At 33.4% G+C, this 22,264-nt stretch overlaps 2 protein-coding genes across 3 annotated transcripts in view; one reads left to right on the top strand and one right to left on the bottom strand.

The window, feature by feature from the left end:
* Nucleotides 1-22,264, bottom strand: part of LOC127837315 (neurogenic locus Notch protein-like) — a 516,941-nt gene that overhangs the window by 194,549 nt on the left and 300,128 nt on the right. The window lies entirely within an intron of this gene.
* Nucleotides 11,427-20,310, top strand: LOC127839811 (multiple epidermal growth factor-like domains protein 10). The gene is made up of 7 exons (XM_052368198.1): nt 11,427-11,505; nt 16,844-17,170; nt 18,133-18,421; nt 18,702-18,808; nt 19,036-19,066; nt 19,583-19,782; nt 20,189-20,310. Exons 1-7 carry the CDS (start codon nt 11,427-11,429, stop codon nt 20,308-20,310), a joined length of 1,155 nt encoding a protein of 384 aa, XP_052224158.1.

Below are 22,264 nucleotides of genomic sequence, written 5' to 3'. Positions count from 1 at the left end.
ACAGTTCGATAGTGCGATAATACGATGACGACAGTGCAAAAATACGATGACGACAGTGCGACAATACGATGGCGATAGGCGACAGTGCGATAGTACGATGGTGCCAATGCGATAACGCGATAGTATGATGGCGGCAATTCGAAAATGCGATGGCGACAGCGCGACAATACGATGGCGACAATGCGATAGAAAGATGGCGACATTGCGATGATACCACGGCGACAGTACGATATGACTATCGCATTGTCGCCCCCGTACTATCGCACTGCCGCCATTGTATTGTCGCACTGTCGCATTGTCGTCATCGTACTAGCGCGTTTTCGCAATCGTACGAACGCATTGTCGCCATCGTATTGTCGCACTGTCGACATCGTACTTTCGCGTTCTCGCATACTTGCCCTCTGGATTTTAATGAGTAACCACGGTGGCCCTAACGGTATTTTGTACAGTAAAGTGCGTAAAATCTGGTTTGGCTAACAATTTATATGCCGAAAACAGATGTTGAAAACCCGACTTTGTTTTATAAGTAGTAGTCTAAATATACAATGAGTTTTCCGAGCATTAAATAAACATATTAAATAAAATTCATGTTCGTATCGGTTGAAGTTCTTTTTAATAGTAGAAGCAATGAACACAATAAAACGCTGATTGGGCTTACTAATTTGAGGCAAGAAAAAACACATCGCGCTATTATATATAACATATAACGCGCATCCGCAAAGTTCGAGCGCCCGTCTCGGTGCCGTCGTTTCCGGTGAAAGTTTCGCACAGGAGCTACCGAGTTTGGATATGAGATCACGAATCATGGCTTGACTTTATATATCAGTCAGCGTAGAACCTGACCAGACTGCGCGGTTGGACAAGCTAGGATGGACCAACTTTGGCCGCATATGACATAAAACCCATTTTCGCATGACGCGGGTCATCTGACTTTTATAATGTGTATATAGCTTTGAATGAAATTTGCACATAGTTTTTGGCTTGGACTTATTGTTATGTTAATGTGTTGCACGCTTTCAAAAGCAGAGGGCATATATAAGATCAATTATACTACGGAGTTCATTTTTTGTGCAAAATAAAGATTGTTACTCAGCGGTGTGTACAGTATGACAGCGTTGTCTGTCTGCGATGCATTTATACTGGTTCTAAGCTGGCATACTCACCAATTGGACTCAACCATCTGCTCGAACAAGAAATGATAAGTTCTACTAGCATAAACCTTTAAAGCCACACATCTTGAAATGAAATACATGGCATAGTAAATTTAAGTATTAATAAGAAACATATTTTACCTATGCCAATTAAAATATATCTGGTGGTAACAAGGTAGAAATCCGTCTCTTTTGCGTTTTGAAACTTAACAATAATCGCGTTTGTCGAAAATGGACGTATACGTCTAGAAATCCTACTGTCGGTTTTTAAAGCGGTACCGGTTGAAAAATAATAAATTACTTGTTAACTAGGCTATAGATTTAATTTTATCTATCTCAATAAGAATATATCTATTGGTTACAAAGTAGAAATTCATCTTTTTTGCGCTTTAAAACTTAAAAATAATCGTGTTTGTCGAAATGAACGTACACGTAAAGAAATTCTACTTTCGGTTTTAAAATTAAACAGAATAATAAATTACTTGCTAACTAGGCTATAGATTGAAGGACAATTTTGCACACTTTCAATTTGCATCTATATGTATTGATTAACATGTGCTTAATTTCAAGGTGTGTGGCTTTAATTGTAACTTATTTTAAAAATATTCATGTTATTTATATTATTCAATTTATTATTCATAATTATAATTATTTTTTCCTTTATTTTTGTTTTTCGCATTAAGAAACTAATTCGGCTTACGAAACTGAAAAATTCCATTGGTAAAAAATCCCATGGGAGAAAAAATACCATGGGATTTAAAAATCCCATGGGTATTTTTGTGTTTTTTTTTAAACACGACTAAACGCATTAAAATATCGTAGTTGTTCATCATTTCATAAAATATGATGTTTCTGAAAGTTTCATGAATAAATCTCTCAAAATAAGAAAAATCCCATGGGATTTTTTTCTCCCATTTTAAAATGGGATTTTTTTATTTCTATATATTTATATATATAATTGGCATAAAACCAATATACAGTCCTTAAATAACGTTAAAATACTTGCAAACGCAAATAAAACACGTTTTTTTAAATGTTCAAAATCCCATCGGATTTTTCTCCCATTTGCAAATTATGGGAGAAAAAAAATCCCATGGGTGAAAAAATCCCATGGGTTAATCGAAAATCCCATGGGAAAATGCAAAAATCCCATGGGAACCCCAACTTTGCTTATAAATTTCATAGTGAAGAAAACGCGTTTTTTGAGTGAAAATAACCAATTATTAATCAACGATAAGACTTTTATCGCTAACTATGTCTCAAAGTAGCAAATCTTTAAGAAAAAGGGTACTTAAGTTTGCGAAATTTGGGTTTCGCAAAGTTTTTCCGGTGGCCGTTTTATGTGTTTCGTTAGTCTCAATTTAGGTTGGGAGATAACCACAAAAGCATCCGCGGAATTTGTATGTTACATGCTATCATTTATGATTTAATAGTAGCTTAAACGTGTATGAGAAATGCAAGCGGAATGCCAGATTGTTACTTGGTTTCAAGCAAGGAATACTGCGACTATTTATTCTTATCGAACTTAATTATGTATGTGTGCATACATATTACTTAATTGCTTTTCACATATTGTCGTCTGTTCTCCATACTATTTGCCGATGATGTATTTAATAAAACCACAGCTCCGTAAGTATTCAACGCCAACATGTAACAATTGATTTTTACTCATAAAAGTGGAGTTTTAAATAAATGTCAAGAAAACACGAACGAAAGTTATATGTTTTAGCGTTACAACATCGCTGCACCAATATGTGGTTATCAATAAATACTTATACAATTGTGGACGGTTGTTTTGCTATTGAAGCAAACAGTTTAACTATAAATTGTTTAATTTGAGTTGCAATGCTATGAGGTTAAATTTTATTTACATGTGTATTTATTATGAATATTGCTGGGTCAAGTGTGTGGTTGAGCGCTCTAAAACCGGTTTAAACCCCCAATTATTTGCATTGACCCTAGCACGGTTCCAGAAGACATAATAAAACGAATTACCGCTTTACAAATGTTTCCAAAAACACGTAGAATTTATACTGCATCAGCAGAACTGTCAGCACATGAACTGCTTTGAGGAATTCATTTGTTAGTTAATTCATCATGTTGCATCCCGTATCAAGAAGTGAAGTATCCACTCTCACGATGGTGCTAAATGTTATACAAGAACACAAAGTAAAAAATAAGACTGCCTTTTTGCTTTGAACTTAATTGGCATATAAGTTCTAAAGTTTAATTAATTTTTTAAGCGAATTAGACATGTGTATTTGCAAAATCCCATGTCCATTTTTCTAGTTATCAAAATAATACAATGTAAAGTTGTATTTCAATGCAAGGCAATTTAAACTTACAAATCGTTGTGATTCGGAATATGTTTTTACATTCTTTCAACGTTGACAAGTACTAGTTGTATGATTGTTATAAAAGTCACAACGCATTGGGTTTGTTTATCTGTCGGTTTTGTATTAATTAATATCTGTTATTGCATCAATTCGCCTCACGTATTTCTTGCAAATGCACTTACCTTGTTAATTATTATATCGATTTGGCCAGTATAAACTTAGCTTTTAAATACACCACACACAATCGTGTTGTGTTGTTGTTAGCATGCAAGTTTTAACTTTGAATGAGGTATTTTCGTGTTAGAGGATGCATGTTCGTATTTTTATAATGTAGGTTCGTACCTGATGGAAGTTGGAAGCATGTATGTCGTAACGGTGATTCATAACAGGTTCGTACTCGGACCTATAGGCTTTGTTTTGGCATAGGTATTAAAATGCTGGCATTAAGCAATATATAGATTATTGTTTGGAAGTTGTGAGTTGTTTACAGGTAACACGGCGATTTCATTCATACCATTGTGTTACAGCACTGAGTAGTAGATAGGTTGTATGGACATTTATTGTGGATTGTGAATGGGCAATTTGTGTAGTAGGTATGCTGGGTGGTAACTTTTGCATATTATGTATAATAATATTAGTTTTACTGCCATCAGATTTGTTGAATATGCGAATTTTGAATTATATTCTCGACGAAATCAAAGCATAAGAATATGGAACATATTTATTATATCATCTTTAACATCATACGAAATATTCGCTTTGATGATACGTGCTTTCTTATCGAATTCTAGACCATCTAACCAATATTTATTGATATGGAACGGCCTGCATTAATGTACAAATTGCTTTCGTCCATAATGAAATTCGACATTTAACATGGTGACTTTTCGTGTAACGTATACAGTTGAATTGAGGCAAATCCAAACAACAATAAGCACATGTTTTACTTATTCGACGGTAACAAAGACTACTTAAGGTTTGGTAAAAGATAAATAGTTAGATCTTTAATATGGCACATTATACCAACAACGCTTGATCCTCGTACGAAACAGTTATAATTATGAACGAATTGGCGAGTATTAGAAACCATAATTGTATCGTTTTATTTACCCGGCAATTGTCGTTACTTCATTATTTTTATCGAGAGTGTGACCAAAAACTTATAAATGGTGTTTCTAAATTAACGAGTGATGCCCCAATATAATCAGTCTATTTAATACCAAAATCAGAGAGTTTCTCTGTGTCGATGCAACACTTCTGTTAACAATCCTAACACAAAATATATTTCGGATAGTTGCTATCGGAATAATGTCCAGCGGTAATGATTATTTCAGCATGCGTTCATAAACCAATACACGAATCAATTTACTGTTTAGTCTAGTTTAGTCTAATGGTAAACGTACAGTTTAACCGTTTTTTAAAACGTAGCGTGTAGTCAAGTATAAAATAATTATTAATAGGAAGATTGTCATGATTAAATAAAATTTTCTTTCGAATGTTTTTAATTGTTTGTATTCCTCTGATGCTCTTGCAATTACATATGATGCATGCTGCATTAAATTTTGGCCATTACGCGCTGAAATATTATTATATTTGTATCAGTTGTTGATTAAATCGAATCATACAGGCGATTTTATTTTCACGTTCATGCTTCGCATTATAATACATAACTTTCCGTTTGGTATTTACTACCGTCAAACAATTTTACAATAGTGAAAGAAGCACGTTGTAACCAAAACATACACTTAAATAGCAACATAACATATTGTCAAGTGATACTTCCATCATCAATAATTATTCAGGCATTGTTCAAACAAATACATGTAAACTGATATTTTAATGAATTAGATGTTCTTTCAGTTCATATTAATAAAGTGTAACATTTACATAACATTTTAATAAGAATGTATTTGCTTCGATTAAACATGCAATTTTTATTCTATTGGTCGCCGTTCATTATGGATTAATAATATACACACGAACACAAAACATAGTTTTATTAGTTCCGTGCACTTTTTAAAATTCTTCTTCAAAAATGCGTTATATCTTTTGATTGCTAGCCTAACATATCTCTTACTTCACACGTGTCATATACTGCATTTCACATCACAGCAAGCGTGTAAATAAGCATAAGTCGTAGAGCGAACTAATAATGTAAAGAAAATGGACTAAATAGAACCCATTGAGACTCATGATCACGTAAAACGTCTCACTTTTGCTTACAAACCTGCTTATTATTTTTTGATGTTGCACACGAATTCCATTATGTTTTTAAGGCTTCTAACTAAAAAATTTGGTAATGTTGTGTTTATGTGTACATCAAGTAACAAATGATGCGCGTATACTTACAGTTATGGCTGAGCTGGTATTGAAACTATAAGATTGAAAGGCTCCACTTAGCTACAATATACCCATGAGTAGATCAAAAACAATCTTTAATGTAACATGTGCTTTCGGATAAAAAACCAATACCGATACGATTTCTTAAATGGGATGTTTTACTAGTTACACCGTTAGTAACTGACGGTGTATGGGATATACACTCTCAGTAATTTCATACCATACGAGAGCAAAGTATGAAATTACTGAGGGTGTTTATCCCATACACCGTCAGGTACTAACGGTGTAACGAGTATATCTCAACCGACTACTCGATTACTCATAGGGTATGGACATTACTCGGGGTGTAGGGAAAATACTCCATGAGCACGTGATCGATCTAAGCCGATCGGATTATGTCATTTTTGTAGGAGGTGAAATATACAAAAATAACATAATCTCAGTTACAATTTTTGACAAGACATGCGACGCAAGTGTTTTTTTTAAATCTACATCACCACAACATTAATAAGTTTTTTTTGTTTTACACATTTCTATATTTTAATAATTTTTGTTTTAAAAAAAGTCGTTTTATTAATGTAATAACAGCCTTTTAGTTTTACTCGTAACACCGAATCAACTCGTATGTACTTACTAAACAGTTGCTTTTATAAATACTGATTCTAATATAAATAATAAATAAGCATGGGTCGTACCGAGTTGACTATCAACAACTCTCATGCACAAGGAATTACGTGCGATGTTTTGCGTCTGTGATAAATATTCTTTTCAACAGGTTTCCACTGTTCATGAATATGTTTATTAATTCAACAGATTCAACAGATTTGATAACTTAAATAGCTACGCAAATAAAATATCAGCTCATGTTTTAGGAAATGGACGCTCCTTTTGTTGCAGTATTGTTCATTCTAAAGCTCTTTTATAATGAGTTATGGTTATGCAATTTTCAATAATGAATAACATTTGTTTTTGGTATGTTGATTGGCATTGTGTTATAGTTATTGACCATGAATATTAAATTAGGGTTCAACTATGCTTTTGAAACAGTTTATCATAAAAGTGTCGTTCTGAATATCATTCCGGATAACGTTCTCATAAATTTTACATGACACGTTTTATTTAAAATGATACCAAAGCTGCCATCCACATTAATTATTTACATGCACGTAATTAAAGCTAACTGCCGCACAATAATGAATGGCTTGCATTAAATGGGTATTAGGTAAATTGTGTTACTGGAATATAACTTTGATTTAACAAATCACAAGCAATATAACGAACCAGTGCTTTCTTACAATTATTTCTCGACTTAAGAGTATATTTTACTTTCTGTAGAGAACAATTATTTTTGATGAATACGTTCACATTGTTATGGCCCCAATAAGCATACGGTTTTCAAATGCTAAATTTAATGATTGAAATTTTACAATAAAGAGGTAAGATTGGAGAATGATCACTACGTGTAAGACCTGACATTTGACAGTGTGAACATTTATATTTACCCGAGATGCTCAAACGTTTAGGATATAGCTCTGTTGTGAAGAAATACTAACTTTGTAAAATTTAACTTTTTAAGTAAAATATAGAAACAATCCTTAACAAGCCGGATATTCTTCTATAACGAAATACAAATTAATAAAGGAATCATTCACTAAACACTGCACATTGACTTTATTAAGAAAATAATTATGTATTAATTTACATTATACAAAAACCTTGCATATGAATTTAAGTATTTAAAGGCTCTCGTCACGCCTTAGATGAGATTGAACGCTGGTCAATGGCTGGCCTAAGTAGCGCATAATTCATCCTCAAACAAGTACGTGTTGTGGTTCATAGAATGTAGAGGCCGTAATAAATTGTTCGTTCAAGCCATTGTACAATATATTCAATGAATAAGGACACTAGTCAACGTTCAATAAATATCTATAACGTACGCTTAGAACAAAAGTGTATTATCTGCCATTCATAAAAAACTGTGAATAAACCTGCTTTGTCTCTTTCGTCTACAATATTCAAAAAAGAATTTCGGTTTCAGTTCAATGTGTTTCTATCAATAGTAAAAAAGTAAAATATACAAAATAATCATATCTCCAGGTCCGTTTTCCACTTTCAGCGCTTGTTTGTTTTATGTGATTTTATATTTTCTGAGATAAAAGCTAGGCCCCCGAATAGTGACTAACTCATACAATAAATATTCATATACTACAATTGTATATATTTCAATATATACCGCATTGTAAAAGTGTCGATTAATAATCTGTTTGAAACGAGTTTACAAAACACTTAGGCATCTTAAAGCTTATCATGATTGACATTGAAAGGTCATGTACATGCATACGCGAAATAATGAGTAATTAAGATATTTAGTATACTAGCAGGTAAATAATATCATATTTAATAATGTACTACACAGTCTATAAACCTTTAATATAATTAATTGCTAGTATTGTTAAAATATATCATCTGGCATGAGTACGTGAGCTCGTGTGTGTGTGTGTGTTGTGATTGTGTGTGTAATTGAGTGACAGTTTGACATAATAAACGACTCAGGAAATAACCATACATCTGTAAATCTTGCATGTTTAAAAATTTGACGAACTTCGGAGGACTAATTAATAGTTTGTATGTGTCTATCTTTGACATATTTGCATATTAAAGGAAGAATTTAGGATACAATCACGTTGTTAATTTTGATGAAGTTTTTTTTGTTGACAACTCTTAGGTATCAATGTGCAATGAAACTCAATCACCATCTGAATATAGTGATAGTGAATTTGTTGACAGTTTCACATTTAACAGTCTTTTAGAGAACCGTCTCTGATCAAGGTGAAAATTAGTTTCCGCAATAGATGCCCTTTCTTCGCAAGTACTATGTACTATTTGTAAGCAATATTAATCGACCAACTTGAACATAACATTCATCAGGTCTTTCATATATTTCGTTATACAAATAAGGAATTCATCGCCTTTTTAGTTTTGCCATATCGTGTAGATGTGGCAGAAATCAATGACCTCTCACTTGACATAACAATACCAAGGTATTACAAATTGTATTTAACAACAGCTTGAAAGTTTGAAAATCAGGAAAACTTGTTTAGGCAATTGTAATGAAAAACTTGTTCAAAATATTGTATTGACCTTTATGGAGAATTCAATAAGTAATTGTTTCTTGTGCAATCTTAATTCACGTGTATAGTACGGCATAAATCTATTTTCACTCGAAAATTCTCATAAATGAGACAAAACGTTCCCCTTATTAGTTTGGAAACTATTAAACATCATAATTTATGTGAGTTTCCATGAAAACACAGGTGTCAGTGGGAATATGGTTGGTTTGTGCTAAACGAGTATCCAACTGTTTAATGGCACTTGCAGGAGTAACAAAGGCCTCATCATTATTAATTATTAGGCTTTTTTACTGTGCATTTTTTTCACGGGTTCTCGCATCTTGTTATCGTTTTGTCCCGCTTTGTCGAGAAAAGCAAACGCAAACCTGTCAGTATTCATCCATGTTGAATACATAATATAGACAGTGCCTGTCTAATATAAACATTAACTATATATAGGGTAATCACTTTTACTTTCTTTTTTACAAATATAAATATTAACTATATATAGGGTAAGCACGTGCAATTAGACTCTTTTTTACAATCCACTGAATAATGTTTAATGGCGTGTTTTACATTGTAATGTATGTTTAGGGCATATTTATAACAAGAACATTATAAGATACTTAACTTGAAATGTGTTACTCATTACCAAGTCCTGCACTCATAGGAGAACACTACGGAAAATAAAATGTTTGCCAATACCCGACAAGGTATTTCTATATATATATATATATATATATATATATATATATATATATATATATATATATATATATATATATATATATATATATATATATATATATATATATATATATTTGTTAAAATACTATGGTATGATAGTATCAACAGGATTTAATAACCAGCTTTAATTTACAGAAATAGAAACATATCTCATGATACAATTGTGACATCACGTTTCGTATCTGGTCAGATAACTGTCTGTATAATTAAGCACATGAATACAGCCATATCTGCTTTGATTAAAGAATACTTTGTATATATAAGAGTTGAATGTTGAACTGAATGCTTATACGTAAACCGAAAAATTATGAGTAAGATTTGAAGCTGTATTATATACTTAGATTCAACAATGTCATAAATGGGCATTGCTAAGTAGCATTTTGATCCTCCGCTTGCGAGTTTATACTTCATCAATTATGTTACCACAAAACACTCTAAACGATAATTGTTTGAAACGGCTTTTTAGTGTAGTTAATTATAAAGCATGTTTTAATTCATGCTTGTACTTCTTGACAATTTACATGAATCGCAAGTAAGTTAAGCTATTTTGTCAAGGCATGTAAAACAGTTCAAATCACATCAAGTAAACATATTTTGACCCCAATACAGTATTTAATCATATTTTTACAAAATAGCACCACTGCAAGGGTAAATATATGCGTTATTGAATCTGTATGAGTCAACCGATTTAGTTATAAACAGAGCAAATTTGGACAAGGACGATTTTTATCGTGGGGATGTTTACATTTCGTACGCATGCAAACAATTCATGGTCACAGTTCATACTAACGAATATGTGGAATGTTGTAATACATGTCCGTACTAAACATGCGTCGATTTCCAAGCGCACACAAATGAAGAAACACTGATAGTTACAAGCAAGTTAACGTTTTTAATTGGGATAAGAACACAAAGCTAGTATTTGTTTTATGAGGGTTTTATCAGTAACTACCTGATCATGTACTTTACCCAATTGCAATTAAATAAGAAGACATCTTTTAGCTCAATAATATTCCACTGTACACTTAAACTACATTATTTCTTGCAACGCTGTACAAATAATGTATCTAAATACGTATATGCATATGTGAATGCATTCCTATTAACCATACTACAAAGGAGAACACCGCTGATTAGACGACTCACGCTAGGCCCTACACAACGCACACCTGGCATACTCAATCTACAGCATACACAGCACCAACTTACACTTCATGTATTTTTTCCTTTTTCTTGTTTAATGGTTAATGTGTATTGGATTATTTGCTTTTGTATATGAGTCTGTGAATCAATATAATTGGGAACTCAAAAAAGAAGCGGCTACATTACAGATGCATTTGCATTGTCAACATCGAGTAGACATATTTATATCAGTATTCATACTAGAAGAGAATTGCCACATTTAATTTTGTAAAAACATGCGACTGATTTGTGTGAACATAATAATGTAAAAAATAAGTCTCGGTTCTTTAAATGTATATCAATATCACTATTTAAGCCTTCATTTAAGAAAGGATATTCGACCATATACAGTGTTCATATAAGCATATATAACATGTAAACACTTTCCTTTACCGGTTTATTATTTTACTAAAATACTCGCCTTTAAGCAATTTTTCTAAATTATAAATTTACTTCATGCATTCCCACCTTACCACAGTGTTGCAACCATACTGCGATTGGATGAATTAACACTGTTCACAGTTGCACCGAAGGGACTCCTATTGATCCTGCTGCGTAACATGTATGACGACGCTAACACGATGTCCGCTCTGGCGCACGGACTCACTGACAAAGTGACCTCCGTTGAAGAAGTAGCAGGTACGGAAACCTTAGTGAACAAACGCACAGACTCACTGATAAAGTGGCCACCGATGAAGAAGTAGCAGGTACGGAAACCTTTGTGGGCATACGGAATTGTTTGTTATCCTCAGATCCAAAGCCTAACACGTTCTTTCGTGGTAAGGTACTAAGAGATTTAAATAAGTTAATTTCAGTAAATCATAAAACGCTTAGTCAAAAAGCATCAATAGTTGAATTTCAAAGAAATTCATTACGCAATATGAGACTATAAAGAAATTAAGTTTATTGTATAATGGTTATAAGTGCGTTGCTTTTCTAGAACATAGCAATTAATATTGTTTGAAATTAATACAAGGTCAAGACTTGTAATCATCCAACAGGATAAATGTTAATTAAGAAAAATCAATATCAATTATATAGAAGATTGGTTTGATTCACACGACGTATCTGTTATTGCAAGTCGATCAACATGTGGACGACATCATGATTATATCCCAGATGACTCAAAGTCTGATGGATGACATCTAGACGGCTCAAGATATTGTGTAAAATTGAACTGTTCAAATACGTACAAAACTTCACACTATGTAAAATATTGTATTTTGTTTGGCATATTTGCATTTTGTTTTCTATTTAAAAGAAAGCATGCACACATGTTATATATTTGATAACTGTAATAAATATAAAATTGATGGCAAACGATAACATTTTGTTGAAAATAAAAAAATAGTTTTAAAACTTTAAAAATTTAACAATGTTTCAGTGATTTACACGGTTTTCATCATTTTCTTGTTTGTTTTCATAGTTGCCGAGTCTCTTGGTAGTGTTTTAGGAAATTTGGGTTTTAAGTTATAATATAAGAAGTTTGACATATTCTTGGCATTAAAAGTTGTTCAGCGGTACAGTTTAACGCCACTATATGAAGACAAGTTTTACAATGAAGCGATTACAATCCGGTTGTAATTGCTTTACGTACACCAAGGCACTGCTAGAAACAAAATGAAGATTGAAGTTAAAAGCTAAATTTGCATTAATATTTTTTTTTAATTTACCCATAAGTGAGTTTCTAAATATTAACTTACCTTATTTCTCTTACTGGGTAATGTATATCAATAAACGTTCTTTTCAAAGAAATTACATTTGATTTCTGGATTCATTACATAACGATGTAGTTGTATGTGCACATTGTTATATCCATGTGGTACTTGTGCTGAAGTTTACGTCATCTGTTTTTCCAGAAAACACTATTTTCTATACAAATTTTACTGCCGAGATGTCACGTAACATTGCATCTTGGTACACTTGTATGTTATTTAACTGCAAACGGATGAACGCGTATATAGATGATGAAGCAGAAGTGCAAATTACAAATAAATGAATTCTATTTTAAGTTTGATACATGTAAGACAATGTTTTTCTTTTTATAAAGTTATATACGTTAAGTAATATATGTCTATTTTCAAAATAATCAACATATATAATATATATTAATGAATATCTAAATAAAAAAAGAAGAAATCTTAAATGCAAATAAACCCTTCGATATCATCAAATGGAAAAGATCTTCGAGTGATAATCCTTCTAACGAAGTAAATCCCATATAAAATGTCACACTAAATTTGTATCGCGTATATTAGATTTAAACAAAATTAACTGCATCATTTAAAATCATTGAAAATAGTACCTGTTTGACAAAGATTTGCCGCTACTTTAAAGAAAAAAAAACGTCGATATTTAGCGATTCGACCCGCAAATAAAAATAAAATCGAATTGAAACTACGTAAACATTACTTGTCGAATTATCTATTAGTTGAGTACTGTTTTATTTTGTGAATGGTAAAAGACGGAGTACATAAACATATGACGCTTTTTATAAACAATAATAAGAAATAGGAGTTCACAGTTTTCATCGATAAATGGCTCTTTAAAATACATGATTTACCATAAATAATACGATTTGGTATTAATTTCCGGTTAACATGATACCTTTACGTATGGCAAGCGAAATTCACATTAATTCCACGGTTTAATTCTTAACTATATAGTTAAGAGACTTTGAACCCGATTTCAAAGTGCCGTTTGCACATTAATTCCTTAAACCCGGGTTTATAGTTAAGAAACGACCAATAAAATCGTGAAATTTGCATTCTAATTGTGGTTTAAGCTCCGCTGATTGGTTGTCTCTGAATTATGCAGATAAGAGATTTGTATCTATCTTTAGACACACTTTGAACCGCGGTGCAAACTCTTGATCTCGGGTTTAAGGAATAAATGTGCAAACGGCACTTTGAACTCGGATTCAATGTCTCTTAATCCTATAGTTAAATGTTAAATAATTAATGTGTCTTCCGCGCGTCTTAACCTCAGTTTAAGACTTTGAACCGCAGTTTAAGACTTTGAACCGCACTTTAAGACTTTGATCCGCAGTTGAAAGTCTCTTAACCCTATAGTTAAGAAAGGAATTAATGTTTAAACGACACTTTGAACTCGGGTTCAATGTTTATTAACTATATAATTAACTGTTAAATAATTAATGTGCATACCGCGCCTCTTAACCGCAGTTTAAGACTTTAAACCGCAGTTCAAAATCTCTTAACCCTATAGTTAAGAGATGACCAATGAAGTCGCGGCATTTACCTTCTCATTGTGGTTTAAGCTCCGCTGATTGGTTGTCTCAGATAAAGATTTATATCTATTTTTAGACACGCTTTGAACCGCGGTTCAAACTCTTTAACCCGGTTTTAAGGAATTAATGTGCAAACGGCACTTTGAACCCGGGTTCAAAGTCTCTTAACTATATATTAACTGTTAAACCGTGGTTTAAGGAATAAATGTGCATTTCGCTGGCCATATTTACGAATTGAAATATGATGTTTTACATGTATTCAGTGAACAAAGTTTGGATTCCATCATGGTATTGGCTATCGTAATATTACTAGGACTCCGGTCTTAAATATTTTGAACCAAAACAATGATGATAGTTGTCTTTCTTCAAACTGGATTTGGGTCGATATTTACATGTTTTTGTTCAACATACACAGTTTTAAAGTCACTGTTCCATACCTGTTCAGATAATCCATGTCTCATAAATGATAAATGCATGTTTTTAAGAGACCACTTCCATTGTGAAAACATTATCATTTTATATCAACACACATTTAAATTGGTGTGTTAAGATATATTTTGTTGTGCCATTAAGATTTGTTTCGTTTCGCGAGAATGCATACACTTAGTTTATTAGAACGGCATTGAGGGCTTACGAAAATCGGTTAATATTTTATTAAGTGTGTTTACGTGCTTGTATTTTGGTAATTTCTGTTATTGTTTTTATAAATGATGTTACTTTATTTTAATTTTTCTCGTAGTAACTTTTTGTTTGTACAAATGTGATTCATGTGACGAACACGTTTATCTTATGACGAATTGTACATGTCCTGCGAACGCTTCGTTTAACTGGAAATGTGCAATACATTCAATTATATTTATTACTTTTAGTTCAATTTTAATGCAACAGTTCAGATATTTCAAGCATGAAACTTTACTTTAAAATTCATATATTTCATATAAATCTACACTACAACACAGTTGTCATTTCAAACGTTTGGGTGCATTCAAATCATAGTTTCTCTAAGCAATAGTTACTGAACGGCGGTCTCTGGCTAAATCGACATGTATGCTTTATGCGCAAAAAGCTTTAGCGAACGTTATTTAAATGAGGAAATTTAAACATGTTTTAATAAGGTTATTAATATATATTATGTTTCGAAAACTTGGTGCATTTAGCAAACATACATTTATCAATTAAAGCAAATTTATATTAAACTCAGTATAGAATAGATTACTATGTAGGCCACGTGGCCATTGACAATATAAAAGCAGGTGAAGAAAGCAAATGAATTATTGTCAACTGTTTGCATGTCTAACGCAATTTAACTTACCCAAAGCTTGCAATGAAAAGTAAAGAAACCAATTTATTATTTATATAGAATGAGCTAAGCTACAAAGCAAAAATTTATTAATTATAAAAAGTACAGAGATATTATGGGGATAGAAAGACTGGTTAACCCACAGTAGTTGTTATTTGGTGCAAGTGGTTAAATGCAAAGTAAAACTCATCTAAAAGTACGAGAAGAATCTATGCGAAATATGATTGTTTGAATGTTGCGAGATTTATTATTATAATCTAATATCTTATAAGAATGCGCTTCTTGTAGGTTAATTTACAGCAATAGTATATGAAGTTCATTTCATTATATATCAATTTCAACTGAAGATATAAAGATATCCTAATAAGGCGTATTTCAATAACTAGGAAGTTTAAACTCCTCTGTTGCGTGAGTATCGACGAATGAATAATGGGTATTTATTTCGACAACAAGAAATACCCATAGTCAGTTGAACGGATACGTGAATAATTTGCATTTGTGTTTAAAGCGTGTATTGCCAAACTAAATATTGCAATTTTTTATAAAAAATACGGATGGTTATTTGGTTATTGTGCTGTTAAATAGAGTCTGTACATCATTTACTTTTCTCTTAGTTTATTACTTTATTCATTTTTAAAATCACATGTACCATGTATAACGTCAGTCTATTTGATACTTAAACGTGTAAACTTTCTGTAATATTATTTTTATTTTCAGATAAATCGAAATGATTCGAAGCTGGTTATACGTAATATGTTTGGTACCTATCACAGTTGAATGTAAGTTTAAACAAATGATTATATTTATAATATTTTCTTTAAATATATTTTGGAAAAAATTTGAAATATACCGTAATATCAACGCAAACCAAGCAATTTACATGTACGTGTGTGTTTTATAAGCACACGTTAGTGTTCATGTTTTGATTTGTATTACAGTGATAAGTCAAGCTATTGCATGTGAACCTGGATTTTGGGGAGATCCTTGCCAAACATGTATGCATGATGGGTGTACTTGCACTAATTCTGGGAACTGCCTTTCATGCTTGGACGGATATTACAGGAAAGACTATTTATGTCATTCCTGTCCAACCAACTGCCTATGGTGTTCAAGTGCGACATTATGTTTTACCTGTGTATCGGGATACACAGGTCCTTCGTGTGAATATCTGATCGATTGTCCATCAATTAACTGTATTTGTAAGCTTCCGAAAACTTGCTTCGATTGTAAAAATGGTTACTTTAGCCCCTCTGATAATTGCAATAATCGATGCAATTCAAGCTGCATTTCGTGTTATAATGAGACAACCTGTTCCACATGCGTAATAGGAAGGTATGGTGAATTATGTGAACAGTCTTGTTCCCCAGGATGTAGTGGAGGATCGTGTAATATAACTGATGGGACATGTAGTTGCCTTGCAAATTTTACAGGAGCGAAATGTGACATGTGTGCACCAGGAAGGTATGGTGCATTATGTGAACAGTCATGTTCCCTAGGATGTAGTGGAGGATCGTGTAATAAAACTGATGGGACATGTAGTTGTCTTGCGAACTTTACAGGAGCGAAATGCGACATGTGTGCACCAGGAAGGTATGGTGTATTATGTGAACAGTCGTGTTCCCAAGGATGTAGTGGCGGATCATGTAATATAACTGATGGGACATGCAGTTGTCTTGGAAACTTTACAGGAGCGAAATGCGACATTTGTAAACTGGGGTGGTATGGTGCATTATGTGAGCAGTCTTGTTCCCAAGGATGTAGTGGAGGATCATGTAATACAACTGATGGGACATGTAGTTGTCTTGGAAACTTTACAGGAGCGAAATGCGACTTTTGTAAACTAGGGTGGTATGGCGCATTATGTAACCAGTCTTGTTCCCAAGGATGTAGTGGCGGATCATGTAATACAACTGACGGGACATGCAGTTGTCTTGTAAACTTTACAGGAGTGAAATGCGACATTTGTAAACCGGGGTGGTATGGTGCGTTATGTAACCAGTCTTGTTCCCAAGGATGTAGTGGAGGATCATGTAATACAACTGATGGGACATGTAGTTGTCTTGAAACTTTACAGGAGTGAAATGCGACATTTGTGCAACAGGAAGGTTTGGTGCGTTATGTGAACAGTCTTGTTCTCGAGGATGTAGTGGGGAATCATGTAATACAATAGATGGGACATGTAGTTGTCTTCGAAACTTTACAGGAGCAAAATGCGACATTTGTGCACAAGGCATGTATGGTTCATTATGTGAACAGTCTTGTTCCCAAGGATGTAGTGGAGGATCATGTAATACAACTGATGGGACATGTAGATGTCTTGGAAACTTTACAGGAGGGAAATGCGACATTTGTAAACTAGGGTGGTATGGTGAATTATGTGAACAGTCTTGTTCCCAAGGATGTAGTGGCGGATCATGTAATACAACTAACGGGACATGTAGTTGTCTTGGAAACTTTACAGGGGCGAAATGCGACATTTGTGCAACAGGAAGGTTTGGTGCATTATGTGAACAGTCTTGTTCCCAAGGATGTAGTGGCGGATCATGTAATACAACTGATGGGACATGTAATTGTCTTGGAAACTTTACAGGAGCGAAATGCGACATTTGTGCACAAGGCATGTATGGTGAATTATGTGAACAGTCTTGTTCCCAAGGATGTAGTGGCGGATCATGTAATACAACTAACGGGACATGTAGTTGTCTTGGAAACTTTACAGGGGCGAAATGCGACATTTGTGCAACAGGAAGGTTTGGTGCATTATGTGAACAGTCTTGTTCCCAAGGATGTAGTGGAGGATCATGTAATACAACTGATGGGACATGTAGTTGTCTTGGAAACTTTACAGGAGTGAAATGCGACATTTGTAAACTGGGGTGGTATGATAAATTATGTAACCAGTCTTGTTCCCAAGGATGTAGTGCAGGATCATGTAATACAACTGACGGGACATGTAGTTGTCTTGGAAACTTTACAGGAGCGAAATGCGACATTTGTACACTGGGGTGGTATGGTTCCTTATGTAATCAGTTTTGTTCCCAAGGATGTAGTGGGGGATCATGTAATACAACTGACGGGACATGTAGTTGTCTTGGAAACTTTACAGGAGCGAAATGCGACATTTGTAAACTGGGGTGGTATGGTACATTATGTAACCATTCTTGTTCCCAAGGATGTAGTGGCGGATCATGTAATACAACTGACGGGACATGTATTTGTCTTTCAAACTTTACAGGTGCGAAATGCGACATTTGTGCACCAGGAAGGTTTGGTGCGTTATGTGAACAGTCTTGTTCACGGGGATGTAGTGGGGAATCATGTATTAAAACTGATGGGACATGCAGTTGTCTTGGAAACTTTACAGGAGCGAAATGCGACATTTGTGCACAAGGAAGGTATGGTGCATTATGTGAACAGTCTTGTTCCACAGGGTGTAGTGGAGGATCATGTAATACAACTGACGGCACATGTAAATGTCTTGCAAACTTAACTGGGGCGAAATGCGATAATTGTGTGCATGGCACGTATGGTGCTGTATGTCAGATAATGTGCTCTGAAGGATGTAATGGACATGTATGCAATAAAATAGATGGCACATGTGCATGTTTTGACTATTTTATAGGAGCTAAATGTGACCAGTGTGCTGCCGGAAGGTATGGTGAAAATTGTGAGAAAACATGCTCATTGGGATGTATTAATAATATGTGTAACAGAACAAATGGTCGTTGTACATGTTTGACAGATTTTACAGGAGATTCATGCAACCAATGTCTTGCTGGAAAATATGGAGCACTATGTGGCAATCATTGCTCTATAGGCTGCACCAAAGGTACGTGCTACAAAGATAATGGCACGTGCATTTGTATGGAAAGCTTTACTGGAAGTAATTGTGCTAATTGTGTTAATGGAAAATACGGACTAACATGTGAAAAAACTTGTTCGAATGGATGCATTAACAATGCATGTAATAAAATTGATGGATCATGCGCTTGTTTGCCTAATTTTACCGGAGTCGTATGTGATCAATGTGTAAAGAACAAATATGGCCAGGCTTGTGACAAAACATGTGCGCCTGGGTGCGATAGCAAAGGATGTAATAAGAACGATGGAGAGTGCTTCGTATGTACAACAAAGCGTATTTTTGGTTTTAAATGCGATCTCGAATGCAGCAAACATTGCCTGAACCAGTCCTGTCATATAAACGGAGACTGTGATCTGGGATGCGCTACTAACTCCTACGGAAAACGTTGTGATGATCCTTGTCCTGAAAACTGTGCCGTCATTGAGAAGGCTTCTGCGTGTTTGCAGATCAGCGGTGTGTGCTTGCGAGGATGCAAAGATGGATACGAAGGAGATATTTGTGTTCAGGGTTTGTAGACTTTAAAACATCATTATATGATTAACGGATTTCCTTTGAGTACCTTCATTTGGCAAACAAATTGTTGACATACATAACTGTAAATTGTAATTTGTAGGTAGGAATGAAATATTGCAGTTAATTGTGTATAGATTGAAAGCACTTGGAGATTTCAAATATCGGCTGCACATGTTCCTACGACTTACAGTAAAAAACATTGAAAGTGTTGCTGATTCTTTTAGTTATCGGGCTCTTGATCTCAATTTAACCATTAATTTATATTTGATTGTTTCCCCATTTACAACTCTTCCACTAAAATGTGCATTAATCACTAAAATGATAGTCGATCAACAAAATCATTTTTTAGTTAAGTTATCCTGTTAAGTTTATGATATATATTATAGTATTTCACTTTCAGTCTCGAAACAAGACGGGGCTGAATCAAGTGGCAAAATTGCTAGAATAGCAGGTGGTGTTGCAGCCGTTGTGTTTGTTGCTCTATCGTTAATTGGTGTTTGGGTTTTTGTTCGAACAAGGTAATAGTCCGTTATAGTAATTTGTGTATAATTATCAATTATTTACTTTTATATGTCATATTATTAGACAACTGCTGTTTAATCTTTGTTATGCGTTTCAGGCACAACCGACGGCGTACGTCAACGGATTATGAAACGACACAGGTTCGAGTAAACGATACAAATGACTTTCATTTATACGAACGGCTCAACGAACGGCCAAACGGAAACGGTAATCAGATGATCATAGATTTTCAAAATACATTGTACATTGACTTTGATTAATTGCAATTGTGAGGAAAACATACGGGATGTAAATGTGTATATGCTTGCAAATTTAAAGCTAATTTAAAACACCAATTCATGTAAATTGCAGATACATCGAATCGAAGGTATAACAACACACCAACAGATGACATAGCTATGACAAGAGACAACAGCAGCCATGATTACCAAAACTTTGCACAGACAATATGATAATAACGTTCATCTAGTGTGAATGATTCGATTTTATCATGCTATAGATTTAATATAAATATGAAATATTAAGAAATTTGAATGTAAAATCAAAACGTTGTGTGCTATTATCCGACCGAGTTTACACAATAAATGAATGTTTAATGCAGACAAAGAAGATTTTGTTAATATCCTTATTTAAAAGGAAAATATTTGTTGTATAGTATAAATGGCTAACCCTTTCATTGAGATGGTAGGAGTGACAAACACATTTCAAATAAAACTACTACTACAAGTGATCGGTTTTACTTGACAAATGAATTACTTGTTTTCATTAACATTAGAAATACAAGAAAAGTACAGAAATTCAGACCCGTGACTTTGTTTGACCTGTCTTTTTATGAGAGGAAACATTATTAATCAAATCAAATTATTATATTTAATTTTTGTAGATATGTTTGTACTGAAGTTTTCGCATATATTATCGAATGTGTTGTGTCATTTAATGTTTTAATGAACTATAAATGTATTGATAAAATACGTTCAATTTCGCGTGCATCAACGTATTACTTAAAAAGATAACAAATAGGGTATAACAAATGATTTCAATATATAATTCTAGTTGGGTTTAAAAACGAGTTCGGATTGCATCAGACATATCTCAAATTCGCTTGATCAAAGTTGCTTGTTCACAGATGTTCCAATTTTTGAACAAGTTAACAAATATGCCAGTTCATGTACATCGGTGAAAATTCTTTCAAAAGAACATATTTGTTTAACAAGTTTCTTTTTCATAATTGTTATTTTGCGTGTTTAATTATTATACAAACATTCGTTTTTTAATCTTTGGCAATTTTTTACATTGTAATTTTTCCAAACTGTAACATTTCCCTTTTTAAAAGAAGTCACGTTTTTAATGGTTAACGACGTTACGCCAAATGCTGTCGCTTTTATGTATGCTGTCTGCATTATCTTTGTGTTAAAAAATATTCAATATGTCACATGTTCATCATCCTAATTCTCCTGTATCATTTTAGTAACCTTGTAGTTTTACATATGCATGCTTAGCAATAATTAAATTCATTAACACTCTTTATTTCAATAGGAATGGCCACGCTCAGGCAACATGCTTCAAAGTTGGTTGTTGTTTTGTATTCTCGAAATAGATATTTCAATACTGTCAAATTCCATAATAAATAGTGTTTTAGATTTACTGTTTCTATGAATTTTTTGTTTCATAAAATAAAATGGTTAAAATATATGTAAATCATGTTGTGAATTGTTAATTGTACACGCAATGTTCATGTCCGTTGATATTGATTTAAAAGCCCATAAACCCACAAAATCAAAGAATATTTCGTACAATATTTTCGAAAAATAAAGTTAACACATACACAATCAATGTTCCTTAAAGCAATAGCCAAAATTTCAACGCTTGATGTGGCCTGGTAACATAGACTTAACAAGATACAAAATGTTGTTTTTCGTGTTTTTTGCGTGACAATATATTCAACACATGTTCC

Source organism: Dreissena polymorpha, chromosome 7, assembly GCF_020536995.1.
Source record: "Dreissena polymorpha isolate Duluth1 chromosome 7, UMN_Dpol_1.0, whole genome shotgun sequence".
Lineage (NCBI taxonomy): Eukaryota > Metazoa > Mollusca > Bivalvia > Myida > Dreissenidae > Dreissena > Dreissena polymorpha.
Note: the sequence above shows the minus strand (reverse complement) of the source record. Positions and strands in the feature narration are given on the sequence as shown.